The sequence below is a fragment of the Scatophagus argus genome, chromosome 16 (genome assembly GCF_020382885.2).
Source record: "Scatophagus argus isolate fScaArg1 chromosome 16, fScaArg1.pri, whole genome shotgun sequence".
In the NCBI taxonomy this organism is placed as follows: domain Eukaryota; kingdom Metazoa; phylum Chordata; class Actinopteri; family Scatophagidae; genus Scatophagus; species Scatophagus argus.
In genome coordinates, this window is record NC_058508.1 from 1,629,727 (window position 1) to 1,654,574 (window position 24,848).

Below are 24,848 nucleotides of genomic sequence, written 5' to 3' on the forward strand. Positions count from 1 at the left end.
GCTGTCTTTCAAAAGTGGTAAATGGTTCTGAAGTAACAAACATACAGAGACCTTTTTATCCTCAAAGGAGAAATTCCCTCTCTCTCTCTCTCTCTCTCTCTCTGTCTCTGTGCACTTACTCAGGATTTTAATTGTATTCCTTGAGTTGCCTGTGAGTATGTGTGTGTGTGTGTGTGTGTGTGTGTGTGTGTGTGTGGGGTGGGGGGGGTTCGGGGGCAGTGCTCTGCCACGTAAAGCATATTTCAGCCTTCTAAATGTGGTTCTCATTACACAGCAGAGCATTTAGCCAAGACTCACTGTCTGCATCTCTTTCCCTCTCTCTGTCTCTCGCTCACCCTCTTTCCTTTCCTACGTATGGCTGCACCTCTCTCTCTCTCTCTCTCTCTGTAATGACTGTGATATAAATGTCCCACAGGAGTAACTTCTTTCACATACATACTCTCACATGCTTATATACCATACCGTTTCTTTTCCACCACTGAATTGCTGCTAAGGCCAGTTGAAACACCATTTCTAGGAGGAGCCTGAATTCTCTCTGAGACTGTTTTCTTTTTTTTTTTTTAAGTCAGCTCTGAGCTTATCCAAATCCAAATATGCATGTATCATCCACCTAAAGAAATTATATTCTCTGATTTAATGACCTAAACCTGTGTGGACATTACACTGCACCTCCACTGGTCCCTGAGGTCTATATTGCTAAAAGCTCTAGTTATAAACTTGATAGGAGATATGAAACTCTCTAAAGGAGTTAAACTTTTATTCTTTTAAATAGAAGGTTTGAGACAACTCCAATGGAACTCAGGATTTATCGAGAAGAATGCTGCTTTATTCTAAACAGTGTCTCTTAATGTTACATTTTTGATTGATCCTGTCAGCATGTCAGGATATTTATACTGTTGTTTCACTTAAGCTGCTGTGCCCTGTGTGTAAATACCCACAGTGTTTCACATTATGGTCGGGTGGTAACAAAGAAAGGAAAGATGATCAGAATGAAGGGGGATGAACTACAAAGAGTGAGGCATGTCCTGATAAGTCAGGTGAATGGTACAAACAAGGTCCAGGCCAACAACACAGACGCCCTGCCAATCATTAGATATGCCACTGGCACAATAAGTTGGCCAAAGGACAAGATAGAGGACAGGGATATCTAGACAATTGAGAAAAGAGGGCGACTCCTTCACCCCAAGTCCAGCACCCTGTAGCCTGTACACTAAATAGAACAAGGGAGGCCAAGGACTAGCGAATATCAGAGCCACTGTCCAGGATGAAACAACAAAGTTCCAGGAATACATCAGGAAGATGGCCCCCAGAGAGGAACTGCTAGGTGAATGCTCAGACAGCAGAAACCTGGCAATGATGATGAGGAGGAGGATGAACCATTATGGAGGGGACAAGCCCTTGCACAGCATGTATCACCAAAAGATAGAAGAAGTGGCTGATATCAAGAAATCATACCAATGGCTAGAGAAGGCTGGATTGAAAGACAGCACAGGAGCACTAATAATGGCAGCACAAGAAAAGGAACTTCCAGATCCAGACAAAATGGTGAGGGAGAACCAGGTGGACATTGTGGTTTTCAACAAACAACAGAAAAGGCAGTGGTGATAGATGTAGCAATTCCAAGCGACAGCAACATTAAGAAAAAGGAACATGAAAAGCTAAAAAAAAAACAAAAAAAAAAACAAGGGCTGAAAGAAGAACTGGAAAAGATCTGGCGAGTAAAAGTAACAGTGGTGGTAGTGGTGCCAGTGGTATTCTCAGCATGTAATATATATATGATATATATATATACTTCAAGTTAATTAACCACAACTGATAAGTTATGAGTATTAACCTGCAGTGTATCTGGTTACTGACATCTGATCACAGGTTAGGTCTTTTAGCAGTGGACGAATTTAAATGGTTGTTCAGAATGTGGTCAAACTGTGAAGTTATCATTATCATTTACACCAGTCTGAGAGCAGATATGGTCTGTCCTATGTGATTGCAAAACATGAATGAAATGTAGCTTTGCCTGGCCAAGTTTAACGTAAACTATTTAGCATCATGTCATGCTAATGTGCTGGAAAAGTGTGCAGAAGGGTGAAAAAACTGTTTGGGCTTCTTCCACAAATGATCTTCAGTACAAATCAATGAAGTGAGACAACAACTTTAAGAGTTCAGTGTAGATTAGGTTTGCTGGAGCAAAGAAACTATAAAAACAGAGATGGCAGCATCTGAACTGATGTAAAAAAATTCATACTTACCCTAAAGACAGTCAAGGCAGATGGCCAGCCATCGTGAGCCAGGGTCTGCTCCGAGGTTTCTGCCTTCTAAAAGGCAGTTTTTCCTCGCCACTGTTGCCAAGTGCTTGCTCAAGGGGGAATGTTGGGCTCTCTGTATTACAATTTAATTAAAGAGTTTGGTCCAGACCTGCTCTAATTGGAAAGTGTCATGAGATAACTTTTGTTGTGAATTGGCGCTATATAAATAAACTGAATTGAACTGAATTACATGGCATTACACACTCCAGAAATATATTCACCACAAATTCCTCTGTATGTAAGTTTATTAATGTGTGTGTGTCCTTTGATCAGTGAGTGTATGAGGTAGTTTCTGCTATAATCAAGTGGATAATGCTGCTCTCTCAGTGATGGATAAATTGGTTCTTATTACACAAACCAGCTCTTGATGTTTCGTTTACATGGAATAGACTGCTATGTGTATGTGTGTGCAGGAGGTGATGAAATGCATCATTCAATTTTGAGGTTTTTTTTACAGTTAATAGTAGGGGACTATGACTGAAGAACGGACCATCCATGGCAAATACACAACTAACCAAACCTGCATTGTAGATGTTCAATGATAAATGACACTGAATAAAAACTATTGAAAGTTACATTGAGCTAACATTTTCAAAGCTGAAAATAACTTTTTAGTAAATATATTGTATGTTAAATGTATCCACATATAATGAAGTGTGCTTGAAAACCTCTGATTGTCCCGTTTAGTAGTACGATTAAGTGAAAAAATTAAAGATTAAATAAGAAATAGTTATGTTAGCAAACACTAGTCCGAGTTCACAGTCCAAAAGTTCTGACAGTAACGAAAAACAATCTGATGATGTCTATACAAATTCTACACATAACATGTAAAAATTGTCAGAAACAGAAAATACCAGAAGTTTGAGAAATGCAGTGTCTATGCAAAGTTTACAGTTTGATGCATTTTTATCGGCAGGACAGATAGGTACTACAGTACTACAGCTAGGAGAGCCATTGTGACTGAGAACCATCCACTGAAAAAGTAATGTTGATAGCTGTGAGAGCTGAACCAATCAAGAACAGAGCACTAAAGTTCAGGTGAATTAAGTTTAGTTTTAAAGGTCTCAATGGAGTCAGATTGTCTGATGTCAACAGATTATTTCAGAGGAAAAGGGCATGGCAGGAAATGGGGCACAAGAGGAAAGAGTTCTAAGACATTATTAGATTGTGATGTTTTGCTCAAGACCTACAAAACAAATGGATTCATTTGCTGGGGACTGTTGATATCCACAAGAAACCTCACAGAATTTCAAGTAATAGTTTTCAAGTTAGTGCAATAAGTTATTATCAAACAAATTGCAGTCAGGTATTTTAGCTTGACGACTGTCCTCTGGAAGCTAATAATATTCTGTTGCAATCTAGCCAGTAAGATGGATATTTTTCCCTCGAAAACAGTGAGTGTTGGATTGCAGGTAATGCTGACCATGGTCAGCATCTAATTTAGTATGTCAGCATACTAAGGAAAAGCTGTCAGTAGTTTTGAAAAAATTAAAAAAAGAGCGAAATAAAAATAAATTTCAATCTGATGAAAAGTCAAAAGAGAACACAAATGTTTGAATCAAATGACAGAAGAACGATACAGTAACACTGAATTTTTTGAAACACAAACTATTTAATAACAGAATTTTGAAACAGGTACTCTAAATTCAATATTGTATCTTTTTGTTCGTACAGGGTAACCAGGACACACCGGCACCCCCAGATCCATCCATGGCCCAGGCTTACTCATCAGCCCAGTTTGCTCCCCCTCCCCAAAATGGCATTCCTGCTGAGTTCACAGCTTCACACCCCCATCCACATCCACACCCAGCAGCACCACAAGACTACACTGGAATTCAAGCCTCTGTCAGTGAGCATCCACTCAACATGTACCAGTCCTCACAGAACCACAGTGAGCAGAGTGGGTCGGACTCTTGCAGTCAGACAGTCCCTGGCACGGCCACGGTAAGGCATCACAGGAGAAGCCAATGTTTAACTTGGCAATCGCTGGGTTTTAGAGTGTAATATTGTAATGTTGTCCCATTGTTTTTTATATTATCATTCAGTTTAAACAATTGAAATTCTGTCCTACATACATGCACCACAGCAAAATATATTTTTTTGTTGTAATTTTTCACACCCATGTAGTTTCAAAATCAAATAAAAGAGTAGACCATGCAATGTATTTCTTCAAGAATAGCAGAGATTACAAATGTCCAGTTTTAGGGGAGACAATCCTCTCCAACAACTTCAGAAGAGTGACTACATGATCATCTGTATTTTTACTGGTATCTTTTCATATACTTATACTATCTGTATCCTTACTCTCAAAGGGTGGTGCTTAAACCAAAACTCATCAAGACTGACTGGAAGTTGTATATTTAAGCATGAAACTGATAAGGGTTGATCAGAAGTGACTGTATTTATTATTTATTAGAAAACCCTCTAAAGAATAGCCTCATATAAATTCATAGTTTTGATAACATGAGTATGAGTATGAGTATCTGTAATTTCCCAGTTATGGGACTAATGAAGGATTATTTTTCGATTTATTTATTTCTATAGCACCTTATACAATCAAAATTGTCTCTAGATGCTTTACAGAAACCCAGAGCCTGAACCCCTGAGCAACCAGACAGTGGCAAGGAAAAACTCCCTTTTAACAGGAAGAAACCTTGAGCAGGACCCGGCTTACAAGGGAGAACTATCCTGCTGATAGTTGGCTGGGTGAAGGGGGAGAAAAAGAGGTAGACAGGACAGAGAGGATGAAAGAGAGAGAGAGAGAGAGAGAGAAACATACATGTGATAAACATCATACATTACAAAGGACAAACATGACAGGTTGTTATAATTGGAATTCTGAAAAACTATGTGTTGTATGTATTTGTTTTTTAGCTGATATGTTGTTTAAGTTAGTTATAATAGCACTACATAGAAGAACAACATGGGCAGATGTTGACAGCAGACATTGGGTTTGTCAGAGGGCCGGATGCAGTTCAACATGTAGATCTGGATGGAGAGAGTCCTGCAGAAAGATACAGAGAGAGAAAGGAAGGGAGGGAGAGACACAAAACTACGAGGAGAACTGGACACACAGTTAGTGACATAAAATAATGAATTATATGTTATCTTATCTTATCTTATTTTATCTTATGAGTAAGTTTTGGTTTTTTTTACAAATTTAAATGAATAAACTTCAGTCTGCCACCCTATGAGCATTTTCCTTAATTATGAGTATAGATACTGACACATTTTATTCTGATGATACTTGTACTCAGAAAAATGTACATTATTCGTACCAGATACTTGCTTCAGCCGAGTACTCATGTGAATCCTGCTAGCAGGACAGGTTGTAGTAGTGGTTGTTTGTGCTATTTTCTGATGAGCAAAGACTGGATGGAATGATGAATGCAGTATTTCAGAAATCCTGTCTGCATAGCAAGGGTCCAAGAGCAGTAAATCAACTTAACATTATTCTAGGCTTTACTGTTGTTGCTATTGTCTCAACAAAGTTCTGATTCAGTGCAGTATTTGCTTGTCGAGGGACGCGCCAGCGCGTCTTTATCCCATGACCAATTTAAGATGACGTAGCTGCAGTGACTCCAGAGGGTTAATGATTGATTAAACCATGCTGTTAAAACCACAATGTCTACTTTTTATATTTCCTTCCTGAGTTTCAATAACAACATACATTCTGAAACAAGTGATATATGCTGATAGTCATTAAGTGTATTAATATTCTATACATCATGCAATAGTAGCAGTGTGGGACTTGTAGTTTTTTGTCACATTGTCTTTACTGACGTTACCACTGTGAGTCTGCTCCTTCAAATTTCAAAAATTTCCAAATTACCCTGTCCAAAGTGACTTCAATGTTTGGCTGAAATGTTTAAAAGGGTTAATCTTTAGATTAACTTGTAAACATTCCCACACGTACAGTATTTGTGTACTGGGCTCACGTAGATGAAATTCAAATTCATCTCCATATTTATCTGTGGCTGTTCCAATGGGAGACTTATAGAAAAGCAATTCTTACAAATGGACAACAAACTTCTAAAGAAAATAGCAGTTTGTTTTGAAAGGCAAGTAAAAAACTTTGAGCTGGAAAAATGGAATGTATGGAAAGGAACGTAAAACTGGACCCCATAACAGGATGGCAAAAAAAAAAAAAAAGCCTGTAGGACTTGTTCATGATCTGAAAGTATGGGCTTGCAAGACTCTGGAACAGACTCTGGAGGAGTTTTTTGGGGGGTTCCCCCCCCCCTATTTTTAGCATCTGGAAACAACAAAAACGTGGATGAGTTCTTTGGGCCTTCTTTGGGTCAGTTGCACTTAATCCAATCCCCAGGGGAATAGTTGTTGTTGCACAGTTTGCAGAATCCTTGATGTTGATTAGGGTAGGAGTATGATCAAAATCTCCATTGACTTCTATGAGGGCACAGAGGTGCTGTGTTTGAAGTCCCTTAATAATTTGTGGGTAACGTCATTGGTACTGGCCACAGCAGCAGATGGTGTAATGTAAACAGTAACAACAATGGTGTGCCAAACCTTTCCCACTCCCATGGCAGATAGTGTGGTCTAACTCCTACCACTATCAGTTCAATATAGGACCCAGATAACACCATCTGGAATTAGCAAAGACAGCGAGGCCTCCTCTTATCCTCTTTAGCGATCATTCCGTTTTCCCCTGTCCACTCCAGCTAGCATGAAGCTGGGTGCTTAAAGCAGGCTGTCCAGGTTTCCCATTCCGCTTCATCTCTGTGAAGAAGCAAACTGCACTCGCTGCATCATGGCTGAAGTACATAGGGCACAGATGTGTCACATCATATTGGTGGGGTGTGCTCTTTGACTCTCACCTTCCACTAGAACACAAACCGGGAGTCATCAGAACCCTCCACCACCGGGCAGACATGGGCAAGCCGAGGGCATAAAGAAGGCGCACAAACACATCAAGACAGCGCTTAGGGCCTGCCAGTACCCCAACTGGGCCTTTATCAAATCTTCAAAAGGCCAGCGAAACAACAGGATTTGACAGATTTAAACAAACCCCCAGGGTAGGAAAACCTATTGGAATAGACCGAGACAGTAGTGTGTGCACAACACAAGGTGGGGCATCTCTCCAGATTCTGCAAATTAGTAGTATTTCTTCTATAAGATATTGTTCATGCAGTTGCTGTACTTGAAATCATGTTTGGTTTCTTTGATAGAAATGATAGATCATGTTGTACATATCCCTACAACAAGAAAATATTTGATTCACCACCTTATTTTTGACTGATATTTTATTCAAGTTGCTTTTAAGAAGAATATTAACCGTAAATAAAATATAAATGAAATGTTTTCAGAGGAAGTGAAATCTGTATCAACCCTGAGATGTTTTTGCAAGTATTTCTTTCAGGCTGCAAACATCCCCAGCAACATTCACTAACAAGTAAGGGCAGCATAGCCTAGAGGCAAAACCCAGGGCAAAAGAGAGCTGCAATGTACTCACTGCTTGTTAAGCTCATTGCCATGGATGCACAGTAATAACTGAAGTCAACTCAGATGAAAATTAGAAAAAAAGTATGATCTCTACTGTTCTTTCATCTACACACTATGGTGGCTGGGCAGTAAGAGGACAATGTTCAGAGAAATTTTAGATGATAAAAGAGAAAAAAGATACAAACTGATACAAATGTTATGAACCAAACAATTGCACATTGTCAGTTGACCACAAACCAACCAACACACAGTAAAACAAGGGCAAATTAGCTACCTTGCCCCCAGTTTGTACCCCAGCCTCAAGGATCCAGCCATCACAAACACCTGACAGGTAGTCCAAAAAGCAAGAGATTCAGAGGCATTGTTATTTACATGTTAAAAGGAAAAAGTAGAGTTCAAACCCAGTCTTGATTTGATACAATGGAAGAGAAAATTACAAGACTTCCAACAGACAACTGGTTTGTCTTTATCTGAAAGCGCAGCAGCTTTTGCATATTATTATGCTAGGTGTTACAGTTCAGAGCTTGTAATCAGCCATTATTAACGAGTTGGGCTGGGTCTTTCGTATTGTTTTTAATCAGAGATGCAGGTTCTTGTTCAGATACTCGATGCTGTGAGCGGCGTGTACTGCAGCCTCCAAGTTATACTTCCATAAGCATGTTGACAGCAAGAAGCCAGAGTACTGTACATCTGGAAGTGTCATCAGCTCTGCCTGTCTGCTGCACTCCTTCCCCCACAGCAGCAAACCTACCTCTCACTGCTTTATTTGAGCCACGTCTACTCCATGTCTCTCTGCGTCTGGGACTCAGGGTTTCTTTCGCTTCTGCATGCTTCAGCTGTTCACCTCGACAGTGAATTTTTATCCCACAGATACGGACAGATACAGATATTAAGACTAGTCATCAAATCTGCCATCTTATGTACAACATTCTTCTTCTTCTACTATAATATATACAATCTTTCATTATTCTACATTAGGGATCGACCATTAACCAATATTTGGAGCTGATGTACATTTGCAGTGAATTAAAAGAGTCAAAATTTAGAATAACTAATGATGAATGTAAAAAGTACTAAAATACTGCACTTGGGTACAGTTTTGGGGTACTTATACTTTATGTGAATATTTACATTTTTTGCCACTTTATACTTCCACTCCTCATTTTGCAGGTAAATACTGTAATTGTTAGTACATTAAATGTTTTTGATGTTTTGATGTTTTTGGATTCAGATTATTCAGTGTTATTAGGCTATTATTTGTAACCAATCAGATAGTGCTGTGGGCAGGATCTTGAATGAGAACACAGAGTAGTAAATATGGACAAAGTCAATTGCATCAGAGTCGAGGTAGCACATTTTTAAATGAAAAAAAGTTATTTAATTGGAAAAAGTAATGACAAATTTCTATAAAATAATCCCCATTATTATATTAAATTAGTGGTACAGCCAACTTAAAATTAGTTTATAATACAATTTTAATGTATTTTGTTTTCTACAAAAATTCAAACAGTTAGAATAGCTCGTGGAGTGATAATTAAATCTTCTTTTTGGCGGAATCATATTGTAAGAATAATATCATACAATTAAAAATACAAACCTTTTACCTCCATGTATCATATTTTATCTACAGACATATGTGTAATTATTCTGAGTCACCTGATTCAGTGGGATTTCAGCATGCAAATAATACCTAGTTGCTTCTGGAACTCCATAGCAGTTTCTTTAAGTTTAACCGAGGTTTTTGGACATGAATGTAAAAGATTAGGAAAAAAAAACAACTTTTAGATATGTGCAGAGTGTGGTGTAGATATTTATGATAGTTGTACTTAATGTATGAAACCCGATATTTGACCTGCAAATGGGTGAGCATGTGTAATGTTTTATGACTGGAAGTGGCAATCAGAATCTCTCTGCTTCTCTTTTGGAAGTGTGTGTGCTGTGTGTACACCTTGGAAGAATGACCTCATGTGGCTAGAGTGTTTATAGAACAACGCCAAAATTCTCCCCCCTCCCCCCCGGCTGTGAGCTCTACAGTGTGTGCACTGAAACAGATAGAGAAATATACTGAACAAATTCATGCTCCCCAAAGGATGAGCCCACTGGCTGATTACCAAGTATTCAGATAACATTTATGCCTCATAGTGAATGAGCCACATCATCGTTGTCATTAGAAGTTGCAGCATGATGTCTGTCTTGCACAAAATGATTAGTTGATGCCTTCTGCAGTGCGAAAGTCTTGATCGACCTATCCTAAAACACTCCATAAAATACACTGAAATACAATAAAATCAAATAAACTAAAATTAAGTAGACCTTTTGTGATAAGATTCTGCTTTCTGTTTGACAAAAACTGCATTTTTTATTCAAATATATTGACATGCAAATTAATGAGATGAAAAATTGTCCCTGTTGTGTAAAGGTCTTTAGTTGTGGCTTTTCCTTATTGCTAATTAATAAATGTTAGTAGACCAATGCCAAACTAAATTGCACATCACCTAAAGTGCAATCTCACAGAGCTACTAGCATTGTTGAAGGGTTTTAGTGATGTTGCACAAAACTTATTTCACTATTTAATGGGTAGATTACAAATAAACTAATTAAATTTAATTATTAACAAGCTGAAAACATTCATGCTGCTGCTGAAATGAACCTTTTTTGATTTTAATAATTCTACATCTTTAACTTTAACCACACTCTGGAACTCTACACTTTTATCTCCTGTGATAGTAGGCTTCTAATTGTGAAAAATGTCAATCAATTTGACGAGAAAATCCATCATCTCTGTGACATATCTGCAATATGTCTTCCATTCATCCTGACCTGGCCTCACATATCAGTTTATGATGCTAAGATGGATAAGATAAGATGCTTTGTCTCGCAGTTTGTTTGTTTTATGTCTTCCTTGTGAGCGTAGGCGGATGTTGCCACCGATGAAGAGCTCTGCACAGATGGCAGTCACTGCTGTGTGTGTACACTCTTTTCCATATGTGTCAGTATATACCTAAGATTTGCAGCCTGCTAGCCTTATGCTGCTTCTTTTCAAGCTCACACACCCACACATACACATACACACACACACACAGGTATTTTTAGCCGGTGTGGAGCCTGGGACTGTTTCTGAATAAAAGACAGAGACCGTTGTCTTTATGTTAGGATCCCAAGATACGTGAGTCCAGGTCCAGAGTCAAGGGTGTGTGATTTTGTGTCTTTATGTGTCAGGCTTCTCCCCTCACGACCCTGATGAAAAAAGCGGGTATAGAAAATAAATGAATGGATGGAACTTTAGAACCTTGAACACATAATCACCTGAAACAACTCATAATGTAACATGTTTTCCTTACACTTTGCATGTAATAATTAGCACCTTTTTAGACCAACCCCTTTTTGACCCTGTCAGAGATGTATCATTTAACTAAACATACTACGGATTTTTAACACCAGTTTTGGGTGTTTTGTGTTGATCGTATTAGAGCCTCACCTATTATCTCCCCTGTTCCTATGTAAAATATTAATTTTGTTCCAAGGATCTACAGCCCAAGGTCTGCTAATATGTTCACAGTATGTGAGTTATTAATGTGAGAAATAACCTGACATTAACGAGCAGCTTCACAGCCTATTTTTTACTTGAACACACTATTTTCATATTTTAAAAATTACATTCAAATCCAAAGTGTGTAAGTCTGGAAATGTTACAGATTTATACAGAGTGACTTGATTTATACAGAGAGAAACAAATTACAACATAGATAGATAGATAGATAGATAGATAGATAGATAGATAGATAGATAGATATCCTTTATTAATCCCAGCCTGGAAAATTTTAATGCAACAGCCTTGTACATTCACTCCACATATATGCTACAGAAATATATATTAAAAAATATTTACAAATAGTAAAAGGGATATGTTTTTATATTATATATATATATATATATATATATATACAGGAAAAGAAGAAATACCACTAAATTATTATTATTATTATGAATAATATAGATTGGGACCTGTCTACATTGTATTATATATTAATGAACATATACTTGCAGTTTACTAACTCAGAAAAGTTGATGTAGTGATTAAGGTAGGTGTCATTTTTGGACCATCCTTTGAGAAGCATTGTTGATAGCCTATTTCATGGCAATATGCCCAATAGATTTTGCTATCTGTTTAAACCTGATTTTGATACGAAGTAAAAAGTCTTCGTCATCTTTGGGGAACCAAGTCTCTGATTTGGTTATGCATCCTTATGCTAATGTGGAGAATTGAAATCAAAAGGTCTACTGCAGTAGTTTGATATTTCCGTGATATCTTGTCATTACAAAGAGTTTATTAAGTTACTGCATTCATCACAAAAACCAAAGTAAAACGAATACTTCCACCTTACTATATGACATATTGTAATTTAATCATAAAAATACTTTAGATTATTAAAATTATCTCTTTTTTTGTGAACAAATTTTGGCTAGCAGATGTCAATCTACACAATATTCATAATACTACACATATTTCCACTGACAGTTCAAGGATGTTTAAAGACCAAAAACTACAGTACCGAAGTACTTCAAGTTTTGCTCCAATCCACTAATCACCTGCTGAGCCAAATACATTCGCTAATATAGCCTCTGTTATGCAGTTTAAAGTTTCAGAAAAAATACTGAGTGCACCTTGTGTTTTGCTAAGCAGTCAGTTGTGCTTGTGGGCAAGAAAACCTGCAAGAGTTCTGATCGGTGGGTACATAGCTTTCGGCAAAAATTTGTGTGTTTTATAATACTAATAATGATATTTTAAACAATGTCAGAAACACAGAGAATATATACACATGCTGTTGTCCAGCAAACTTCATATTTTTGTGTTTTTGAATGTCATAAATCTGGTAAAAAGTGCCTTAGTGCATCTTTCACTTGTCTCTTTATTTTGTGTTTTTCCAGCAGACAGATGATGCTGCCCAGACAGACAGTCAGACATCGACACAGACTGTACCTGAAAGCACAGACATCAAGGCCCAACCTAAGAGACTTCATGTCTCCAACATCCCATTCAGGTTTAGAGACCCAGACCTCAGGCAAATGTTTGGCGTAAGTAATATTGGTGAAATTTGAGACACCTGATCATGATTTTTTTTTAATGAGACATTTAGGTTATCAGAAAAGAGAAAGTAAAAAATGTTTGTTTTTTTTCTATTGAATTGATGACAAAGAAAAATAAAAATCAGTAACCGAGTATTTTGATTCTTTCTTTGTTTCTTTACAGCAATTTGGCAAAATATTAGATGTGGAAATCATCTTCAATGAACGTGGTTCTAAGGTACGCTGTGTTTCTGTTTTTTCCATGTGTTACCAATTTATTCTTGTTTGATGATGTTACACTTTTGTAGTGACTGTTACAGACTGTTGTGGTTCAGAAGAATCAATCAACATAAAAGTTTACATTCAAGGAACACAGTGGGTTCTGCTTCTTTGTGTTCAACCCTTGATATGTGTACCAGAGTTGAAATTTATATTATATAGGCTATTCCTTGTATTTTGGTAATACTGAAGAATAAAACAGAGTTTTCTTTAAAAGTCTCACAATTTAACCAATGTAATTGATTGATTCCATACATTCGGCAATTGACCTGGACTGAAAGCAGAGTGATGGGTAGATATAATGGAGATGATGAGCTGATTGAAGACAGGTGTTCAAGGTGAGAGAGGCAATGAGAGATGAAGCAGACCAAGGGTGAAACTGTACAGCACATTTAACCTAGAGGACGAGCCCCTGAAAACAGTGCCTACATCCGGAACATTAGCAGGCATAATTTTGAGAAACAATTGACATATTTGAAATCTAAAGGGTTTATTTTTCACTTCTCATTCAAATTTGGAGATACAGTAATATTTGATAAACAAAATTTGGAACAAATTGGGTGTCCTACACTGTGTATGGTAAACAATATACTTGCCCACCCAAAATTTATGCAATCCGGGTCTCAAAGCATCCTCAAACCAGTGGGCAAAACAAGAACACTCATCAATTTGGATCATAAAGGGTAAAGTGGAATTTGGATTGGGACTGTCCTTGGGCCATGACTGATGACTGCAACTGCCAACAACAACATTTAATGTACAAGGTCTGATATTTTAATTTTATTTAACACAAGGCTATGGTATATGGTATGGTATAGCTATAGATGATAGCTAATGATATACTCAGTGATAAACCGTATCAATTATATGATTCTTCTTCTGCCACAAGCCAGTTCATTCTTTGTCAGAGATGTAATTCTCCTTAAGTTTAGTGCACTGTTTTAGAAACGATTATTTACTGTTTTTGTGTTCTTAGTTTTGACTGATATGCTTTGCTTCCTTGTAATAGCGTTCACTTTCTTATGACTTCATCAGATCTATTTGCCCTGTCACCTTGTAATGTGTGATCATTGCAGCATATGATTTTTCTTGTCTAACTACATTCTATACAGTTGCCATAAGTACTTGATATAAAAGCAGCCATTGTTATTGTCACATGCTCTTGACCTTTGAGGTTTGAATTTACTTTGACAGTGTAGGTAATGAATGGTGGGGGCAGTGGAAAGATTCAATTCGGGGTAACACAGTAATTATGTTCAGTATGAGCTAAAACAACCGTTCGTTAAAGCAGGGGTCGGGAACCTTTTTTGGCTGAGAGAGGCATGAACGCGACATATTTTAAAATGTAATTCCGTGAGAGCCATACAATACGTTTAAAACTAAATACAAGTAAATGTGTGCATTTTAGGACCAACACTTTTAAAGTACAATAAGTCCCTGAATTATTTTTAATAACGTTGTTATGCTGTTGCTAACCAGTGATGAATAAAGTACTTCTTACCATTAATGCAATTTCAGTAACTGCATGGTTTTACTGATGGCTTTGTATTCTGGTTGATACGTGGTGAGGTTAAGCTTCATGCAGGCGTTGAGACTTCCATCCGTTAAACCTGATCATAGGTTGGTCTTAATGTTCTTTAGATGGGAGAAAGACTGCTCACATGCATAAGTAGCAATTAGCTAGCCGACTACTAGATTGAAAGAAGGGAATTTTGCTGCCTGACCTCACAACGACCCGTTTTTTTGCACATGCGCACATCGACCACCACTTTGGACAGCAAAATAGAAAGATAGATAGATAGACTCAGACTGGACTGTAGATCCACCGTAGCGTGCAACGGTGACTTTTTACCGTTGCCATGGCGACTAGAAAGCCGGTTTGCTGTGAGGGCTATCTGCGAGCCAGAAGCAGCCATCAAAAGAGCCACATCTGGCTCGCGAGCCATGGGTTCCCAACCCCTGCGCTAAAGCCTTCCCTCCAAAAGCTATTGTCCAGTCCTTAACAAGTGTAATAAGGGACAGCAGGCCTGTCAAGCTTGTGTGGGCAACTCTATTAGAAGCAGTAATAGCCTTGCTTCACTTCAAAGGCTAAAGAGCACATAATTAGTTACCTATATAATTTTGTGTTACAGATCATATGAGTAAAACCCAGTCAGGACTGGAAAATCCACTTCATGGGAGCTGGCCCTAGATGCTGCTATATCAGAATACAGGTTAACTTTAGCAGCTGTGTATGGCTGTTAAAAATTTAAACTTTAAGTACTTCAAGTTTTGCCTGGAACATGCAGCTTTAGCTTCAGTCTTTTGGCCTGCAATCATGTGTGTAGTCCTCAAGGGGCATACTTAAGTATCATTTGAAAAGGAGTCACATATGTGCTGTGTGCTATGCTAAAATGGAAACCTTGACAGTACCTTAGGGACAGGGCTTTAAAAAGGGTCAATTTCTTCTATAAATTTGCTTTATTCCCAGAGCTATGTAATATAATGTGACTGAAGTAATGAGACTGGTAATATATAATACTTATGGATAATCGGAAATTGGTGTTATCTACTGTGGTTCTATTAAAGCAAGTCAATGTCCACTATAATGTTGACTGTATATGTGTAAAATATAATGTGCATTCTTTTCCTGCTTCTTTCCATCCTGCATGCAGGGATTTGGGTTCGTAACGTTTGAGCATAGCATGGACGCCGACAGGGCCAGAGAGAAATTACATGGGACCGTGGTAGAAGGCCGAAAGATAGAGGTGCGTGTTCACAAATATTTCTTTCAACTTGTTCACTTTCCCTTTTTTCCTATTCCTCCTTGTGTGTGTGTTTCTATATTTCTGTGTAAGTTTTTGCGTGTGAGACTTGGATAGTCTACTGCAACATCCCACCTTGCCCTCTTTCACATGACATCAGACTTTCAAGTCATCCAAGCCTCATCATTTCCCTTTCCTTGTGCAGTTGTATTAACCCAAACGCAAACAAGTGTCATCATATAACTAGTCCAATATTATTGTTTGCTTGCTTTAATTTTTGTTTGTTTAGAATTTTGTTCATTTTTCCTGTTTTATTTGATTTTGTAAAGAAAACTGAACTTGCCAAAGGTTTTAAAGTGAAAATTACTTTATGTACTCTCCTGTGTTTAAGAAGCTGGAAATAACTGCTTTGCAGCTTGACCATAAATATTCATAAGAGAAGATGTTGTTATATAGATTTATTGAAGAAAAGCACTTTGCCCAGAAAAAGACCTAAAGAGCGAAATGAAAGGTTAACAACTAACCTGATTCAATAGCACAACAAAACCTAAGAGATATTTCGATGTCTTGAGTCCACTCAGAGGAACAACAGTTAAACACCACCATCCTTGAGGCATAACTCTGTCCATTTTGAGCCAAGTATCCAGCCAGTATATTTATTCATTCATTCATTTTCTATACCGCTTATCTGTCAGGGTCACAGGGGGCTGGAGCCTATCCCAGTTAACTATGGGCAAAAGGCGGGGTACATCCTGGACTGGTCGCCAGTCAACTGCAGCGCTGACAGACAATCACACATGCTCACACACTCACACCTAGGGGCAATTAACCTAACATAACCTAACCTAATTAACCATGCAACCATGTTTTTGGTATTGTGGGAGGAAGCCGGCATACCCACACAGAAGGGCCCAGACCGATGATATTAATACCTTAAACCAGGACTGGTGAAGATAACTTTTTCCACCAAACACCATTCATATTGTCTACTTTCCAACTGTGGACAATACTGTAGAGTCTGCATGGTCCAAAACCTGGATTGTGTAGAAGTTGCTGCATGGGCTGCATTTTGGAAGGAAATGTGGCATTTTTGGGGCAGAATCATCACTTTACAATTGGGGGCTTCAAAAAGCCATTTAATTTAAAAGCAGTTTTAAATCACACTTTTGGTTTTAATACTATGAATTGAGTGCAATTGCAGTCTTCATTGCTAATCTATGCAACAACAATAACAACAGAAATACTGGAAGTATAACTATAATAATGATGATGTACAGTAACTGCCATAATGCTAATAATAATAATAATAATGATGATGATGATGATAATAATAGTAACAATCATGTCTGCAGTCGGTGTCAAGCAGGACTACAGCATGAGGTCAAACCACAGTCTATGGGAACCTGGGAGCCAAGAAAGAACAAATTATCTGGGGAAGAAGCTAAGTTAGTAACATGCATTTGTGGGACATGAATGTGTAGAGAAGGAAAGGGAAAGAAGGAGAGAGAAGCTCAGTGTATCATTTGAGGTCCCCCGGGAGTCTAAGCCTGGGAGCTTGGTAACTAACGCTCTGGCTCCCATTCTACTTTTGGAGACTTTAGGAAGCACAAGTAAAACTGCATCCTGGGAGCATATAGTTCTAGTTGGATAGTAGCATACTGCCACAACAGTTTTAATTAATTGGTATGTCCATATTGAATCTTTCTTTAATTCCCTTAATACTTCTCCTATCCTAGATTACCTTGCAGCTCCAGGACCTCATGGCCCTTATTCCTTAGTCACAGCAGTACTGTGCAGTACAATCTGTGTTTTTGGAGTTAATCAAATGTCTCAATTTTTCTGTACAACAATATTCATTTCTTAGCTAATTATGTAGATTATGTAGTATAACCACTTCATTCACATCCATGTTGCATATCATTCAAGTGCAGATCAACTAAAGCTGAGTTCAGCACCGTCTCTATACCATGAGACAAAGAACTCACATCAAAAAGATTCACTTTCACACTCCACTTCTGAGCTAAAGCTAAATAGAACAAATATCTTTCTTTCAAGCCAGACACTTAAAAAGTACAGGATTTTACTTCAATGATATTGTGCAGTAGGCGGCTAAGGTAAGGAGCATACTGTTTTCCAAGGTTCAGTCCAAGGTATGGTCATTATCTTTTCATTTCAAGCTTTTCTTTCCATCCCACCAATGTCACTCTTTCATGGTGATCTACATTAACACCTCCCAACCACCCAATACTTTCATTATATTCTGACATAAGCATCAGCGGTTCCCTCTCTGCATAGTAGTTGTAAATTGTAGTAATTGTCCTTGAGGAATTATGCAAAATGGAACTGAAACAAAGGTGTTCTCCAGCTATTTAACAGTTCAGATACACCTCAAGTGGACAAGTCAGTGTAACAAAAAGTTACAGAAGTACAAATCACAGTGCTTCACCACAACTCATATATTATAAATTCCATCGCTGGAATCCATGTTACTCTTGTCCTTGTTTCCTTTTCTAATTTGTCCACTCACTTGAAATACCAGTTGTTTTTTTTTAAACTTTATCATCTACAGCTTCCCTTATCTTTACCATCTGCCTGGTACTTATATATGATGTATGTCTGAATCAGGACAAATACATGTTCAAGCAAGCCATATAGACACACAGAATACAATATCATCAAATCCAACAGACCACATTTGGAACAGCCAGCCTACATCTCTGCATTTTTCTGTCTCAAGCTGCCAGTTAAACTGGTACAGAGGAGAGTACAGCTGAGCAGATGAGGAAAACTAACTAAAGACCTTACAGCAGCATCACTTAGCACATGTTTGGACTAAAAACAGCACTTTGTTACAACAGAGCAAGAGCTTGTAGTTGTGGTGGTGTTTTGCTTTGGTTATTTAATGAAATAACCAAAGCAATTTCATTAAATGAAATTAGCATACAGTACTACATGCTACTATAGTTTATAATTGTCAAAGAAATGACTTTGCAGCTCTGAAAACTTACCAAATTGTTTTATCTTTCATCACTACAATCACATGGTATACTGTACAAATAATGTGTTTTTGTTTGTGGCATGATACCAGACTATAGTTCTGCAAAACTTTAACCAAGTTCAACTTTTATGCCCTACAGTTTTTTTTTTGTTTGTTTTTTTTCTGTAGAAGCCCTTTACATTGGCACCCTCGCTATAGTGTCAGAATGGCTTCATTCAAATGAATGAGGAAGCTGCATCTTTTTTTTTTCCTTGCAGGGCTGAAGTCAGTCTGAATACACTTTGAACTCTGATTCACCATGTTTGCTGACAGCTCTACCAACTCAACCTATTTGATTTGCATGTTGAGATTCAGTCAGATGCCCTTATGCAGACCATATGTTCATTCCAGGGGAAAATGGGGCCTTAGCCAAATGATCATTTCCTCACAACCCCACAGAACTGAGATGCTGCCTCAGCTGTTGCTGCTTCAGCCGCCATACTTGAAATCTCAGATATGTAACCACAAAACTATGAATTCTGCCATGTTTTTTTATTGATCAAATAATAAGTGTAGTGTAGTCTAACATGACTTAGGGGAGCCGCCTTGATTTCTTTGGATAACTTTAAGGCACAATTTGTATGTGGCCAGAAATGTATTTTTAACAATAACATTATCACAAGAATATGAAGAAACAGCAGAGTTGACTTTATGTCACAGATCTTTACGTACTGTGTTCCAGCAGTATCTCCTGAGGTTACGCTAACCACAGTTCCCCCATCCTGTAACACCTGTAGAGGTGACAGTCCTAAGCTTAACTGTCTTGCTAAGTCATTGTAAAACACACTTCAATCAAAGTTGACAAAAATCAAATATGGCTGCTATTCCCCACAGCTAACTGAGCTAACGCTACCCATAGCCCCAGCCAAACATAAATAGATACAGCAAACAACAATTACTGTGGTGATATGTTGCACCCTATATATTTTTTTTTTTTTTTTTTTTTTGGAGCTAGATCCCCAATTCTGACCATATTTTACATGTTGCCTATTTAAAGCTTAAAAAAAAAAAAAACTTAAATCAGTGTTGTGAAGTAATTTCTCACTGCAACATTATTTCGAAAAGGAAGCGCTAAAGCAATGATCCAGGTGACATCAAAACTTATTAAGATGAATATGATCTTAGATTACATCTATTTACATATTTTGATGTTTAATCATTAGATCACATCAATGGAATTATTGCAAGAAATACATGCAATTGGTGCTTTTTTTGCGAGATAAGCCAATATATAATTATCTCAGCTTGTTTGGTCTGAGTTATGCTTAATGAAACCAGCTAGCTGCTTGTATATAGAGAGAGCTGAAAGAGAGAGTTTGTGCAGTGGAATGATTGCAAAGTTTTCTTGGCCACCTGAGTAAGATGCTGCTTATTCCTTTCTCATCCCCTCCTCCCCCACCATCCTTCCAACGGTAGCTTGTTTAGAGCCCCATCCAACACAGTTACAACGGTAACAGTACACAAACAAGTGGGCGGGGCCAAAAGGTTTGGGAATGGTAAGTGTGGGCGAGCAAGCCATTCTGCCAGCATTTCCTCTCTCTCTTCCTCTCTCTTTGGAACGTTTGCAAAGCTGAAACTCTCGTGACATTTCTTTTTGAATTGTGGTTGAGTTGATGCTGTATATTGACATACATATTTTCTTCCGTGTCGGCGTGCGTGTCCATTCACTAAGTGTCCTCCTGAAGCTGCGTGTGCAAGCAATACTGACTGAGATATGAATTTGTTTGCACAACTATCTGAGATTGTTGGAAACCCATTTATGAATTTATTTTATTTTATACAACAATGCACCCCGTTTTAATTTACCCTCTTAGCTGTTGTTTGAATTTGGAATGATTCGATTGGTTGATTGATTGACATGGTTGGTTTATTTCAGTACATCTCTTTTTTTTCTTTGACTTGTTTTGTTGATCTTAATAATTATTCTTGCAACGAAGTAGAGAGGCTGTTGTCTGAGTGTGAATGCTTTGTGTTGCTTTTGTCACAACGGTACTTCCCACATTTTAAGGTTGATTTGATGTTGCATAATGCTCCCAACATACTCTCTTCCTCCCTACCCCAAATGACATTTTCTTTGTGTTTTTTTCTTCTACTCCTCCCCATTGCATGCATCTATACATTTACACAACATAATTTTGCCAAGTGCATCTGTTGTTTCTTGACTTTTTCTGTATGTTATTGAAATGTCACTATAATTGGGGAGAGCATGCTGGAAAATGTCATAAGATAGAAATTCTGCAAATGAGAAAGAAAACTGATTTGTTTGGGGTGTGTTTTTCCATGTTTCTGAATGCAATTTTGAAAACACACAGACGTGGGTGTTTGCCGTGATACAATGTACAGCTTTATTTGTTTATTACATCAGGAAACTATGCATGCAGAGTTACTTTAACAGTTCTAGCACTTACTACTAACAAATAAGTGTCATTACTCATGGACCTCTATTTATCTGCTGTAGGTCAACAATGCAACAGCCCGAGTAATGACAAATAAGAAGACTGTCAACCCATATGCAAACGGTAAGGCCAAGTCAGTGTTTACAGTACACACAAAATGCCAAGAAAGGAAATGTCCTTACACTTATTTTCCTCACTAAAGAGAAAAATATAACTGTACACCGTCTCAACTCAAGTTTCGCTCTTTAAGTGAACGGAGAAGAGTGTAATTGTATAACTCATCGCAAAACACATTTAATTGAAACAAGACGTGAGCCAAATAAAACTCACCAAAACTGTCTAGGTTTGTCTTTTCACAGTCACCTGCCATCCATCCATCCATTTTGTATACCGCTTATCCATCAGGGTTGCGGTAGCCTACCCCAGCTAGTACGGGCTAGAGGCAGGGTACGCCCTGGGCTGGTCGCCAGTCAATCGCAGGGCCAACACACAAAGACAAACAACCACACACTCTCACACTCACACCTAGGGGCAATGTAGAGTAGTCAATTAACCTAATGTGCATGTTTTTGGTATTGTGGGAGGAAGGGCCCAGACCGGGATTCAAACCTGGAACCCTCTTGCTATGAGGCGACAGTGCTAACCACTGCACCACCGTGTTGCCCGCAGTCACCTGCCATTTGGTTTAAATAAATCCAGAATCCAAAATCACAGAGTAAGATTTGAAGATATTGCAGGTCTACATGCTTTTCTCCTGTGTCTGATGCCCAGCTGTCTCTTGCTTTTCCACCACTTCACCTCTTCTGACCCTGCCTGCTGTGTCTCCTGGTCCCTGGAGTCATAGTCCTTGTCAGAACTACTGTAAATAACCTCCTTACTGTATCCCCTGTTGTCAAAGTAAGGAGGCTGTATCTTGTATCCTGTATCATGCCCACAGTGAACCCCCTGTGAACTGACGTCATGGTCTAGGAAACAATCAAGTCTGTTATAGGGCTATTAGCTCCACAGCTAACTACAGCAAACAGAATAGTGAGTAGCAGTTTGCAGTTACTCTGGTGATACGCTGCCCTGTATATGTTTGGAGCATCTTTTGAATTCTGTCCTTTTCTGGTTTTATACAAGTTGCTACTTTAATGTAAAAGTAAAAGCAGATATCACAAACTGATTAGAAATCTAAATTACAAAACACACATTTGAATTACCGTTCATCCGATTTCATAGAACACAAGAGAAATCATCACAGGTGCAGCCAGCAGATGTTAGAAGTCAAATAATTAGTGAAATGGAGAACATCTGTGCGTCATTGAGGGGTTTGTTGATAGGTTCAAACTGAAAACCTTGCTTTTTGAGTGGTGGCTTTATTTTATGTGACTGTTTGTGGTTAACTTATCTGATGACGTTTCCTCGAGTTTGACATTGAGCATTGTGATGTTGCGTTTTTTTATTGGTGGTGAACAAGTTTTACATTTGTACAGTATTATTAGAGGAACTAAATGTCAGGATATAACATCCTCTCCTGACAAAATTTTTAAACCTGTTCCCTAAAAGTGTATAACTGTAGCTCTAATTTGTGTCAGACATTATAAAATGTCTGGTCACCTGACATGATATATAAATAATGTAGCCTAAACATCTGAATACTTTCCCAGTGAGGTGAAAGTTTACCCAGAACACACAGTGAACATAAACTAATCACGATAAAACACTCTTCTCTGTTCTGCCTCTTCTCTTCGTGTGTCTTGTTTCAGGCTGGAAGTTAAATCCAGTGGTCAGTGCTGTGTACAGCCCAGAATTCTATGCAGGTAGGAGGACGTGCCCTTCTCCATCTGTCACCATCTCCTTTGTCGTTATCTTCCTCCTCCTCATTCATTTTGTTCAACAGTTTCTTTAACATCTTCATTTTCTCTTTCTCCTCCCCTAACTCCCCCACCCCCTTCATTGTAACCTTTGTCACCGCTCCCTTTTTTTCCTTCCCAGTAACATGCAACCAAGCAGTCTGTTTATAGCCTGAGAACTGTGCTGAGTTGCACAAATGTAACAACAGACTGTCACCTCTGCTGCAAAACAAACATTCCACAAATCATCTTCAGTCTTGGCCATCCCAACATCTACTTCCCCCAGCTCTTTACCATCACAAAGCCCATCACCCTGTCATTAACTATGGCCATTAAGGTGAAAAATTCCTGGATTTGTGATAAGAACAGAGACAGATAAAACAGTGTGTCAGAAGAGAGGAGTGAAAGAAAGCAAGGACAAAAGAAAAAAAAATCTAATTGTCCATTTCTGCAAGGACATTAAAAGGTATGAAATATATTTTGTGAATTAAAATCAATATTTTCAATTTCTACAGACTGTCATTTGCCTAATTCACTCCCACATTCTTTTAATTACAAAATGGCTTTGTATTGATTTACCTTTGTTTCACCTTTCAAGTAGCCAAAATGCCATTTGGGGTGCGTGTGTGTGTGTGTGTGTGTTTTGCTTGTATGTGCTCATGTGCAAGGAGTATACATGCTTTTTAGGCTTCCTCTTTGTGCTATTATATCCTATTAATAGGTTACGCCTGTAACCATTCAGGATAGAGGCTAGAGTCTGTTCTTGTGGTTAATTAGCTCAGATGTTTTCATAGCAGAACAGAGAATTGTAAGGCACTGTTGAAAATTCAACAAAAAATATTCACAGAATTACTGATTACTGATGTAAGACAGCCCTGTTTCCAATGAGGTTGGAGGCAACGCTTGATAGACTGTGGTCCCTGAGTGGCATAGCAGGTAATGGCAGCTTGGGAGTAAGAGGAAGCAGTGTGCAAGGAGGCAGAAGAGGGGCAAGTAGGCCGGCCTGTTGGCTAAGCTAAAGGCTAATGTGAACAGGCCGGTGATACCATCACTGTTATAAGCACTCGTGCCTTGGAAAATAAAATGGATCTATTAAGACTGAATCTAAAACACCAGGAGGTGGGGAACTGTTGTAGCCTTGTTATCAAGGAACAAGGGACTACCTCTGTTCTGAGCAGACTGGAACCATCAGTCTGGGAAAATGCAAGGTGATGGACTCTGCATCTACATCAACAACAACTGGTGCACAAACTGTACCTTGGTCAGCAGAACACCTGACCATAAAATGGCGACCACACTATCACTGAGCTTAGGCAAACAACGCACTTGGGGAACTCCATGATAACATCAGTTCAATCCAAAATATACCCAAAATGATTGCTGGAAACTTAAACCATATGGAACTGATAGACTGACCCATACTAATGACTACAGCTATATTCTCAAGTCCAGGAAGCCAACACAAAAAACCATCACAGTGTGGCCTGTGGAGGCAGACGCTATGCTTCAGGACTGTTTTGAATGCACTGATTGGCAGATGTTTAAAGAAGCAGCCACAGCAGATGTGGATCTGGAGGAGTACACTTCAACAGTCACAAGCTACATGAGGAAATGAGTCTAGGACATTACTGTCACCAGAGCAATTACTGTCTACCCCAACCAGAAACCATGGCTGAGCGTGGAGGTACACTCTCTAACGACAGCCTGGGACTCCACTTTCAGGTCTG

At 38.4% G+C, this 24,848-nt stretch overlaps 1 protein-coding gene across 8 annotated transcripts in view; it reads left to right on the plus strand.

The window, feature by feature from the left end:
• The window catches only part of rbfox1 (RNA binding fox-1 homolog 1), a 129,457-nt gene that overhangs the window by 71,959 nt on the left and 32,650 nt on the right, over positions 1-24,848 (plus strand). For 7 of the 8 annotated variants that reach the window (XR_006845619.1, XR_006845620.1, XM_046414763.1 and 4 more), the window contains exons 2-7: positions 3,978-4,247; positions 12,693-12,839; positions 13,015-13,068; positions 15,764-15,856; positions 21,349-21,409; positions 23,035-23,088. Coding sequence is in view for 6 of the 8 variants with exons in the window: in XM_046414763.1 (XP_046270719.1) it covers positions 3,978-4,247; positions 12,693-12,839; positions 13,015-13,068; positions 15,764-15,856; positions 21,349-21,409; positions 23,035-23,088 (679 nt within the window). In the remaining 2 variants the exon portion in view is untranslated. The remainder of the gene's footprint in view (positions 1-3,977; positions 4,248-12,692; positions 12,840-13,014; positions 13,069-15,763; positions 15,857-21,348; positions 21,410-23,034; positions 23,089-24,848) is intronic. The other variant, XM_046414764.1, reaches the window with a different exon arrangement.